Source organism: Pelodiscus sinensis, chromosome 2, assembly GCF_049634645.1.
Source record: "Pelodiscus sinensis isolate JC-2024 chromosome 2, ASM4963464v1, whole genome shotgun sequence".
Taxonomy (NCBI): Eukaryota; Metazoa; Chordata; order Testudines; family Trionychidae; genus Pelodiscus; species Pelodiscus sinensis.
This window is the reverse complement of record NC_134712.1, coordinates 57,631,782-57,644,162: the sequence shown is the minus strand read 5'-3', so window position 1 is coordinate 57,644,162 and position 12,381 is coordinate 57,631,782. Positions and strand designations below refer to the sequence as shown.

The 12,381-nt window shown below is 38.8% G+C and overlaps 1 protein-coding gene across 2 annotated transcripts in view; it reads right to left on the bottom strand.

The window, feature by feature from the left end:
• ARFGEF1 (ARF guanine nucleotide exchange factor 1) overlaps window positions 1-12,381 on the bottom strand; it is a 164,098-nt gene that overhangs the window by 35,556 nt on the left and 116,161 nt on the right. For both annotated transcript variants that reach the window (XM_006131486.4, XM_075920576.1), the window contains 3 exons: window positions 7,927-8,055; window positions 6,209-6,367; window positions 4,261-4,411 (listed from right to left, as the gene is read on the bottom strand). In XM_006131486.4, the coding sequence (XP_006131548.2) occupies window positions 4,261-4,411; window positions 6,209-6,367; window positions 7,927-8,055 (439 nt within the window). The remainder of the gene's footprint in view (window positions 1-4,260; window positions 4,412-6,208; window positions 6,368-7,926; window positions 8,056-12,381) is intronic.

Here is a 12,381-nt window from a genome sequence, read left to right as displayed (position 1 = left end):
TGGCAAAAGAAAATTATTTACCCCATATATATATAAAATTTCTAAAGTCTCCTAAATATTTATCCTGGGGGAGGGACTCCCCTCTAAGCCAAGAAAAGAGAGGTAATTTGGGCATTATAGCTTAACTCTTTTGATTGCCCTAATGGAAAGATGATCATATAGATTGTGGAAACACTGCATGTGCCACTTTGATCAGAGTGCAATCCCAATACAACTGCAGAAAGAAGAAAATTGATGAGTTTGTTCTTTAAATCAAATATAAAACTTTAGCTTTTGAACTCATCTTCTGTGGGAAAAAACTATGACTTATAATGACTCTCTCTATATTCCTGCAGAACTGAGGCAGTGAAAACCTGCCCCTCGGAAGAAAACGCGATTATAGCTTTACTGTATATTCTTCACAGTAAAAAAATTATCAGGAAGATCCTGGACTGTTTTGGACCTCAAGAAGCTGAACAGCCCATGCAAAAAGAAAATTTAGTCCAAGCAGAACTCTCTTTACTAAAGAAGCCTTTTCACAGACAGAAAACACAGAAGGTGGTTTGTTTACTCCATTAGACCTGGACTGCCATGATACGAGAACAGGAACATGAAGAAAAAGCTCAGTGGATGGTCCCACTTGGCAAACAAAGCACAAGAAAGCCTCTTCTCCAAAAGAGAGAAGGAGAAATAGAAAGAAGCAAGTTTTGCTTATTGTTGCCCCAAAAAATGAGCATTACAAATCAGGACACTAATGGAAAGGGAAAGAGCACTTAACTGCCACACTTGTTGCACAGCAAGATGCAGAGATTGTGGCACAGGAGCAAGAGGGGTATTTGCATCTGACGTTCACCTCTGATATTTACAAGAACGAGGTTCAACTCAAAATGTGTTAGGATTGAGGGAAGAGGCAAACATTCTTCTGATTATCATCAAAACCACCTGACTGCGGAATAGTCTCCATTCATAAAAGAAATGCTGGAAAAAAAAAGTTTAAATTTCTAGGATTTCTTAAAACAACGCATGCATATAAATGGATACTGCGATGCAATATTTAGCTAAGAATTTTTTAGTAAATTACCACGTTTTCACTTAGAAGGAAAAACTCCTCTTAGAAGAGAAACACATTATTCCAACTTGGGAATTCAGTCACCACTCATCCACAGATAAGGAAGATGGAGAGTTTCTATAGTATCTTCTGAGTTCTCTTGCATGGTATTAAGAGGACTCAGAACTCCCAGTGCATCTCCAAGGTCATGGCAGAATATTTTCTGCTTGTGTTTACTTTTAAATGTCTTTTCCTAAAGCTAAATGTTTTATCACTTATTCCACTGGTTTAATGCTGATGCACTACAGAGAAGAGTTGAGCTCTGAGGGACTCTGATTATCAATGAAAAGTCAGTTTCACTAATGGTGACTTCTGAACTCTGTCCTAGTTTGGCTTTAAGTTCCAATTTCTGGCAAAATAAGGATCTATGGGCTCTATGAAGAAATGGCATAATTCTCTTTGGAGACTAGTGAAAGTTACTTCACAAACTGAGTACTTTTTGGATATGAAATCATGCTTTTTACACTATTTTGCAATGTTGCAGACAAGTGGGGAGTTCTCCTTCCAAAGTACCATCAAAGTGGCTCTTGAGGGAAAATACATTTAATTTGTTTTTTTCATAGGAACAACCTGATCACCATTACATCATTTTAGACAGTAAATAACTGAAAACAAAGAATAAAAACACACTGTAGGAAAGCTTTATTTGCTGAACCTGGTTCTGCTGAGCATAGCAGAATACTTTTGTGGGGACCCAAGGAATAAGACTTAAACCTGGGATTCACAGCTTAAGTGCTTGACTTGTTTTTTATTTCTATGCATAGACAGGAAGACCAACAGTGAAAAATAGAGGCAGACAATGTCAGAGAATGATGGTATGTCTACACTACCAACCTAGTTCGAACTCCGCGTGGCTACACTAGCGGACATTTAAAAATGGCGGCACCAGGCTTTATGCAAATGAAGCCCGGGAAATTCAAATCCCGGGCTTCATTTGCAACTCCGGTTGCCTACATTACCACCCTAGATCGAACTAGGGTGGTAGTGTAGACATACCCTAAGTGGCCAAAACTTTTGAATGTTGGTGTCTAAAGTTTGAAAACTATATTTTAGGCAGCTGTCTGATTTGCAGAGACAATGAACAACTCTATGTCCCACTAATTTCAGTGGAAACTGTTGGTACTCAGCATCTCAAATCAAAATACTGCATGTAAATGCCAAATGTTAGGCAATCTGTTTTGGTCACTGTGTGTTGCTGATTTCACTGGGCTGCAAATCCTTCTACTCTGCTTCTGCAGTGGTCAACGTGGTTGACCCCAGTGCTGCTCGGGCGGCCCTAGGGACAGCAACATTGGTGTCTGCTGGAGTGGCTCTGCAGCCAGCTGCATCAGTTGCTGCTGGAGTAGCCATAGCCCTAGGGTCAGCTGCATTGTGTGCTGCTCTGGTGGCCCCCAGCAGCTGTCCTCAAGGACCACCTGCAGAAGCTGATCTCAAGAGACAACCTGCAGTAGCTGGTGGGGCTGGCCCTGGGGACCACTTGAGCAACGGTCCTGGGGGCAGCAGGAGCTGCTGCAGGTCCCATGATACTCCCTCCTGCATCTGGAGCTTCAACCGAGGCTATTTATACTTTAAGTCATGGACAGGTTCAGGCTGTGATTTTTTGTTTCTTGCCTGTGACTCTACCTGATTTGTACTAAAAATACTCGTGATTAAATCATAGCCTTAGACATGAATATTTTATCCTTAAAAGAAAACTATGCCTGTTTAAATTTGCATACATACTAGCAAAACATTTTTATTATAACGCACACATATTTAACAGGAGAAAAACTGAAGGAAAGCTATTATACCAGAAGAGACCTTGAGTGATGGTGGGAAGCAAATTAAAATGCAAGTCTGCAATGTAAGAGAATAAAACCACAATGAAGGTAAATTGATATGGGGTTGCATGCTTCAAGAGAGGAATATCCTGGGCAGTGAAGATGTAAGTCTTTTTTTACAGGGACTAAAACACTCTCTCTCTCAACAATAGCAAAACCCTTACCATGTGGAGAGAGTGGATGGAGGCAGGTCACAAAGCCAAATATTTTATTACATTTGCTTGGCTTTTTTTCTGCTATGAAATGTATGTGAATTCAAAAGTTTTATTTTCAAATATATGAAAATGTTCCAAAATGTTGATTTTAACTGTTTTATTTAATTCTAACATTGAAGATGGCACATCTTTCAAAGAAATACAAGTTTCTGTCTCATTCATCAGAAATATAAACATTCACTTTAATCATAATATAAAGAATTTCACTGCTGGAATCAAATTTGTCTCAAACCTTTCCCTTTTCTATACCAAAATAACCAGTTAAGGGGGTGATAGATTAAGCTAAATAATGTCAATAATATTAAATAATGTCAATAATATTTAAACTAAAATTTAAGTCACTGAAATTTAAGCCAATCCACCCTGCATATTGCTCACAAAAAGACCACACAGGTACCAATCAATCTACATTCACATATCTATACCCCAAATTTGGCAAACACATATATATCTGGTACAGTGAATTAGTAATATTGTTCAATCTAGCAACACAATACCTTTAGCACGAAGTGCTTTTATAATCAGCTGCATTTTAATTTCCTTTTAGAAATTACTATAGTATTAACATAGTGATAGAAATGTAGCCATGTAAGTCTGGTGTAGCTGAAACAAAAACCAGGACTATGTAGCAAGATGGTTTATTATGTGATGAGCTTTCGTGGGCCAGACCCACTTCCTCAGATCAAATAGTGGAAGAAAATTATCACAACCATATATACCAAAGGATACAATTTAAAAAAATGAACACACATGAAAAGGACAAATCAAATTTCAGAACGGAAGGGGGGGGGGTAAATGTCTTTGAGCTAATGAACAGTATTAACAGATATTGCACTGAAGACATTTCATGGCATTTCTCACCCTATATCCTCCAGAAGATGATATTAAATCAATAAAAAGTACTTTAAAATATTTAATTTAGGAGTAAGGATCTCAAGCACAGTTCTGCATTTGTATGAACTTAACGTATTTAAAACATTTTAACACTAAGCATTAAAATGACCTTTTTCATAATTATGCCTCACTTTAATTTAAAAAAGTCACTGACAATGGAAAGCTGAAAACAAACTTTATTTAAATATACTACATCTATACGAAGCAGGATCACTAAAATACGTAGAGCATTCACATTACTCACCTAATCCCAGGCCCACAAATTCATCAGGTGCCTGATCCTTTGTTCCAGTAAAAGAACCTTCCCTGCCTCGCACTGTCCCAGAGATGTAACGTGGCTTTACCCCAGTTCCTATTAATTGTGCCAGCTCAAGTTGACTAATACATTTCAGAATCTATGTTAATACAAAACACAGAAACCACTTAACTGTAAGAAGTAGGTTTTAAAAAAATATTTAAACTCTCAGTTAACTTTCATAAAACTCTTTATAAAAGGGCAGATCTCAGTGTTTTCAAAAATAAAATTCTCATTTACATACATACAAACTGCACACCCAGACTATATGGATACACGGAATATGGTAAAAGTAAACAGTAATCTTTTTAAAAATACAGTAACTATTAGTTGATTGTATGAAAAACATCTAGCTTGGACCCAATACTGTAATTTTATTCATGTAAAGCTGAAGAACTGGGTACAAAATATTCAAATTTGTGCATATTCAAAATAACATTATAGACATAATATAAATGCCTACATATAAACATACACGCTATACAAAATTATGCATAGCACATATTCACTCAAACACACCGTACCCCTGAAGGAATTCTCTATCAAAAAATAAAAATTCTGCTCCCAATATTTAAAAATTTTACAAAATTATTTAAATTGTATATGTTAATAAATAAATATGGAGGCTTCAGCATTGCAATGGGGAGCACAGCCACTGTCTGCATGGAGGTGGAAGATCACCCCACAGTCCTCCCACCCCGGGGGACAGACTCAATAGAGAAGCTACATCTAACCCTTACACAGTGCAAGGGCTAAACCTGCCCCAGAAGCAACCAGGAGCCCTGCAGGCTACTCTCCAGGCAGACCAGGTGTGTGCTGGAAGGCTCAGCCTGATAGGATCAAAGTATGAAAGTGTGTGTCTGTGTGTGTGTGGGGGGGGGGGGGGGGGGGGTTAGAGGGTTCTATGCAGGATAGTCTGGGTACAGGTGGCTCTGTGAGGGGTACAGTTACAGGGATGATATGAATGACTGCAAAAAGGGCCTGTGGGTGCAAGGGTAATGGCACTTTGCAGGGAGGGCCCAAGTGAAGGCAGTTGGAGCTCAGCTATGAGAGTATCTGGGTTTTGGAGGTTCAGTGACAGGTCCAGGTATGCTTCTAGGGCTGGTCCCAGTGCATAAAAGGTGGAGTTGAAGTATGGGGAAAGGTGCTCACAAGGCGATGGTATGAATGCAAGGGTGAGGGTTACAGATGAAGGGGGAGGTTTGGAGATGGAAGGGGTCCAGGTGTGTGGGTTGGTGGAGCTAGGCTGGGATGGTCTGGGTGCAGGGGAGTAGGTACAGATGCCAGCTTGTGAAGCTCAGCTGGAGTCTAGAGGCAGGAGAGGTGAGGATCAGAGGAGATTGGGGGATGGGTGTTCAGCTGTCAGGAGCTGAAGGGGGGGTACTGAATCCAAGATGATGGGCAGGGTATGCCTGAGCGTGGGGACATCCAGATACATGGCGTGGATGAGGGCGCAGCTTCCCATACAATGACACCTCTCATCATGGCTAAGGAGTGGTGGGGCAGGTGCAGAGCCAGGGAGGTTTCTGGAGGTGGATATGACCTGAGTGGGGAGTAGGGTTTGGATACATGAGTGTTGGAGATGAGTATGACCTGTTAGAACATTCCCAGCCTCCTCCCACCTTCACCCCACTGCAGTAATTTACCTCTCTGCTCACTGATTTGGATGACTGAAGCAATGCACCTGTGCTGCTCAGGAGGAGAGCATAGCTGCTCTTGCAGTTTCCCTTTGCTTCCCCACAGAAAGTCATTTTTCTTCAGGAAAGCAAATAAATCTGTGGCAGAAGTGAATTCTGCATATACAGAGAAGCACAAAATTCCCCCAGGAATAACATTGTATACAAAAATCAACCTATTTTCATGTACATACATTCATACGAATGAAATACTATTGTACCTCGTGCCAGGAATTTCCTAAATAGTTTCCATCTGTATGAGCCACTGTGATGAGTGTTTTTATTGTGTCAATGTTTTTCTGTTTCATTTCAGTTATACCCGAACTCACTGTAAGCAAGGTAAATCTTGCTAGTGCTTGGACATAAGCATCTCTTTCAAGCTAGACGGAGACAAAAATGAGTTGTTACTGTTAGTTTCCATAGCTTCTCAATGTCTAAATAGCTTTTGATTTCTTTATATATTATGGAGGTATTTGGACATTATTTTTTATTTTGGAATTGTATTATTATATCCACACATGAATAAACTACTACAATTCAAAACTTATCAGGAATACAGTATAAAAATGTCGGTTCTATATGCCCACTCTTCTATCTATGCAGTAATAGGAGCTATTTTGTTTATATGGTCCATATTCCTAACTTTTTCTGATTGGCACAGATTTTAGCCTCAAATAGTTGGTTGCAATGCCAACTACATTTAAAAGTAGGGAAACATTACAGTCCTGAAATTAAATACTATTTGCTGCTAAATTCATCTACACAACTTCTTAGCTAAGCAATACTGAAACTTAAAGACAGTGGTGTTTTCAATGAGGACTCATATGTTACTGAAGGAAATAAGGTAGGTTTCATACAGTTGAATTTCAAAAGCATTGTAATAATTTAAAGCAATGTCCAATAAGTATAGAAAGGGAAAGTGTCACAAGTGGCAGTCTATAACTTGTAATGTTCAGTCATTTCTTTTGATACCAGCTACTATTCTTTGTATTTCAAGTTAAGATACACATATACTCCAGAAATCCCACCCAATGAGATATACACTCTTTGTGAAAAACTGTAGAGAAAAAAGATGCAAATCCCCAGCAACCTCTTCCTAGGCACGTGGTAGTATTGCCCAAGTGCTGCCTTGCCAAGATCTGCTGACAGACTTTTACTAGAACAAGTCTTCAGATGAAGGCAGACACATACAGTCTATATCTCTGTGTTCAGAAAGAACTACTATGAAAAGGAACATGATATAACCCAATTCCTGAACTTTAGAGTATTTGCGCGTAGGAATAACTCTTTATGAGTAGGCACGTGACCGACCTCTCTCTTCCATGTGAACAGAGTAGAGACACAAAGTACAAGAGAAGAGGATTCCACACGTGTATAACTGATTTGTGTGAATGTTATCCATATAAAGGCCAAAGGCCAGAAACTAATATTTTGGAAAAAAGAAGCTCATTGTAACTCCATTTCTTATGTGAATCTATTGCAGGAAGTAATCATGAAGAGATTAAAATTGATTTCACAATTAATTTGTGGTTATAGCTCCAGGAAAGTCTGATCTGTGTAATATCCAAGGACATATATTTTCCTTTTATATACACAACATGGACCTAGCCTGCAAAATTCCATCCCTGCAAAGTCAAGAAAGATTGATTTTGTTAATAACAACTTTAATAAAAAGTTTATTTGGAAACTCTTCTTTGGAATCCTATATATGGCAACATGAACAGTTTCACAATCAGATGAAACAATTTAGAATTTCATATAAACTCAATGCACTCAGTTAAAATCAGGTACAGAAATAATTTCAGAACAAGGCAGCCACTGGGTACTGCAGCACTTACATATTCAGATAACGATGTAAAGAACATAGTGAACGTACTATCATTCCATTAACAGCACCTGAAACAAAATATTCTCATATAATCTTAGTATGTAACATTACCTGAATGCTGAAAATGCATGCAATCCTGATTGCACATCGGATGCCTTCCAAGCAAAGAGAAGCAACTTCTGTATCATCACAGTCTTGTAGTCCCACACTGAATGCAGCTAGGAATGGTGTCCATGCCAACTGGAACACAAATCCACCCACTTTTCATTAATTGTTAATCAAACCTGATAAATGTTAATCTCAATAAGAGAATACTTTATTTCAACAAGAAAGCAGAAATAATCATCACTCTACGTTGCTGAAAAACAATAAAACACAAAAATGCTTAATCCACAACAACTTTAGAGAGCACTTTCAATAAAAAGAAATGGGAGGTGGAAATAGGGAAAGGAATAATAGTACAGTTATAAGACAAGGACAAGATAATTTTGGACCAACTTCAAGATAATAATCATAGAATCAAACAACAGCACTGGAAGGAATCTCAAGATTACTAAATCAGGTGCCCTGGACTCAGGGCAGCACCACAAAACTCCCATACTGCAGTTTAAGCCCATTGCTTCTTGTGCTATCAACAGGAGTTGAGGAGAATAATTTTTCTCCCTCTTCCTTGTAACAACCTTTTATGTACTTGAAAATCGTTGTCGTGTCCCTTCTCAATCTTCTCTTTTCCAGACTAAATAAACTAAATTGTTTCAATCTTCCCCTCACAGTTCATGTTTTTCTAGACCTTTCATAATTTTTGTTGCTCTTCTCTGGACCTTCTCCAATTTCTCCACATTTTTCCTGAAATGTGCCATCTAGAATTGGACACAACACTTCAGCAGAAGCCCAATCAGCACAGAGTACAGCAGAAGAGTTACTTCTTGTTTCTTGCTTACAACACTTTTGTTAACACAGCGGTTCCCAACGGCCACAGCTTGCCGGTCCGCTGCTCTGGGGGCTGGGGCAGGGTCCACCATGATCCCTAGATACCTTTCTGAAGTGCTCCTTCCTAGGTAGTCACTAACTATTTTATAATACTGACACACACTTTCTAGTGACAATACAGTTTTCTCCAAAGCATTTTTTTTCCATTGCAAAAGTTTATTGTAGGCAGTTCCATGGGTTCTAAAAAGGAGAAGCTGTGTATAAATTATATCTAGAAGAACTTGTTTTTGTATTTAGATAACAGTACTCCATACCATATGCATACATAATTCTTTGCATGATCAGAAACAAATTTTATATATCAATCCTGGGGAAATTCTCCAATTTTACTATGGCTCTAAAATGTACCAATTGCAGAATTCCCCAGGACTAATATATACAGACATCAGTTCTGACAAGTCTCAAAACTTAACCGCACAATGAAAGTGCAATTCAAATTTGCTGAAAGGCACCATTCTTACATATAGAACTTCAGAGAATTGTTCCCATAGAGAGTCCCATTTACAAAAATCTAACTGTTGAGTTCTTGAAAAGCTACTCATGAAAATATTTAGCATGGTATGTATTTTACTTGTTAGGGAACGCAAGATAGGCTGCTCCACTCAGCTATTTTTAGTATTTATTATTATATAACTGAAGATTTAATATTAGTTACATCGCATGACTGATTAACTCATTTGTCTTTTTTAAAGAATGAATAACCTTACTGTACAACAATCATCCCTACCAACGCGCAAGTGGTAGAGATAGAAAAGAATTTTTCTACTCCCCAGAGAAGGGGATCACAAAATTCCTTCAGTGATATTGGTCACTTGCAATACTTCAGTTTGTATTTTGAATGGACAAAGAAGGACAGATTCAATTTCTATTACAGTGGCACACATACCCCACCCCAAACACACTGGGATTTTCCATAACGTTTATATGAACAGCAGTACTATAAGTTGATAAGAGTGTTTCTAGTGGGGCACTGTTTGCATATTACAATTTTGCTCTTTGGTGTGTTATACATACAGTTGGATTCTTACTATGATACATTTGTAGAATGTATTTATTTATAAATACCCGCTTGCTTATTTTGGGTAAAAGTCATCTCCTAAGAAGCACAAACTCTATTTTGAGGATGTAATCGGTGCACAGGCTTGTTGGTGAATTTCACCTGTACTTTTATCCCAATAAATACCATCACAAGGGTTTCACTACTTCATTAACAGGAAAAGATAGGTATACAAATTTGAAAAGGTTCCCAGAGCGTGGATATGACAAAAGCAAGGCTGGAGTGAGCAAATATTTATTCTTTACTACATTGTAATCACCACCTTAAGAGGATAATTATGACTGATCTCTGGTTCTAAATACAAAGTGTATTATTGGTTCTTATTATTAGTTAATGACGTGGAATGATAAAATGATGAATGTCTTGGAACTGAGTTTAAGTAATTAGAAACTCAAAATGGATGACACGTATCTACTGGAAGTTCACACTGCAGCTTTGGGGATGTTCTGATATTCACTGCAAAGTAAAGGGTGGTAACTTCATAATAAAAGGGGTTAGTATCGTAACTGAAGTAACTGAATAGATAAAAATAGGAAGTTCACTATTTTACATTTGCTACATGACTGACTTCACATTGCTTAATTTAAATGGATCAATTTCAGTTAAAAAAAATCCTTATACCACCACTCGCATATGCATAAATAAAGGCTGCTACAGTTCAAGGCAACTGCATCTGTATTGGCACCAACTCAAGGTTCCTGGCTCCTCAGCCACCAGCTCTCTTTGGTGGAAACCCTTGTCTCCAGCTGCACTGTTCCCTGCCTCCACTGTGTTATTCCCAGTAAGCCAGACTCCCTAGTTCAGTGGTTCCCAACCTTTTACAGATGGGGACCCATTTTGACAATTCAGGAAGACTTGGTGACCCAAGGCAATTCAAAACATGTGTGAATGACTTCTTAAGAATCACCTGGGGAGATACCTGGCGACCCTTTTGAAATGTAATGGAGACCCATATTTGGGTCTGACCTATAGGTTGGGAAACACTGCCCCAGATAGACCAGTGTCTATACTTCCCTTTTGATTCAGAGGATATGAACAGCATAACTGCTCACAATTATAAGTTACTTCACAGATCTTTCTAAGCAAATCTATTTATACATAAAGTAAAAGCATTACAGAGACAACCTAATAAAAAGAACAAAGGAACCTGTATGCATCATGAAAAGTTTACCAGAGATCAAAACCTGCATTTAACACCTCATTTACATCAAAAGCTAAGTATGGGACATTTCCAGCCCAATAATTTAGCCTCATTAGCACCACTACTACAATTGACAGGTACCTCTTTATTTTTCCTTCCCTTCTTTTTGTTATAAATTCTGGGTTCCTGTTATTTCCACTCCAGCTTCCAGCTCATCTGAAGTGGGTTTTGCCCATGAACGCTCATGATATTAGTCTCTAAGATGCCACAGGACTACTCATTGTTCTCAATTTCATAGGACTAAAGATTGCCCACCACAACCTGGATAAAAGGGTCTGTCCATTATGGGAACAAAAAGAAAGGCCTCAAGTCAGTTTAAACTCAGGGTATTTATCAAAAAGTTTTCTTTGTTGTCTTTGAAGAATCTAGTTTGAACCAGTTTATGCAAGCCTGTCCAGAGGATGGTAATTCTCTGGATGTATTAAAAACTGAGTAAATTTACTTAATCATGCCAACTGCTCTTCATTCCTGAAAAGTCATGAAAGCACCTTTCCCTATCAAGCTCTCCACTGCTGGTGCCCTTCTCCCACCACAGGGAAACTGTCTAGCAGGAGGGAAAGGCTCTGCCAGCTACCCACTACTGGAAACCTTCCTCACTATAAAAAAGGATTCCAGCAGTAGGGAGCTGCTGACCCGTTTCCCCACAGCCTCCTTGCTGGAGTCTTTCACTGATAAGACCCACACACCCTAATGTGGACACAGTGTGCTAAACATACATTACACACTGTCACCAGCGGGTGCAGTGTTCACATAGCCAGTGCATGCAACTCACTGGCCATTCTGAAGTCTCACTGTCTCCATCCTGACTCATGTGACAGCACTGCTGGCTCCATACCATTTTCTCCTTTCCCAGGTTTGACTGCTCAATGTTACCTATTACAGCATCAGTTTATGAGTGATGTGGACAGCAGCTTATTGAAGCCTGGGATGAACACATCAATCTTTCTTTCGTTGGCATGACTGAGCCTGACATTTGAACCCATCTCCACATACAAAAAGCCAAATATGCGGCTGGTGACACAGTGGGTTCGTATATCCATTTTAATGTTAACTTGATGCCAGCAGAATGCGTGGCCACACTTTCAATTTAAAACACTGCCACAGCTGCGTTTAACCTTTTAAGTGTAGACAAAGCCTACGCCACCTTCTCGGGGACTCTTCTTCTCAGTTACCAAAGACATCTGGTGCTCTGCTCTGCATTTGACAGTGCTATCATGATAGACAAAGACATAGTTGAATATACATTCTTCATTTGGGAGCTGTTAATCTGAAGATCAGTTTTTAAATGAGGGAGTGAAAAGACTACTCAGATCCACAC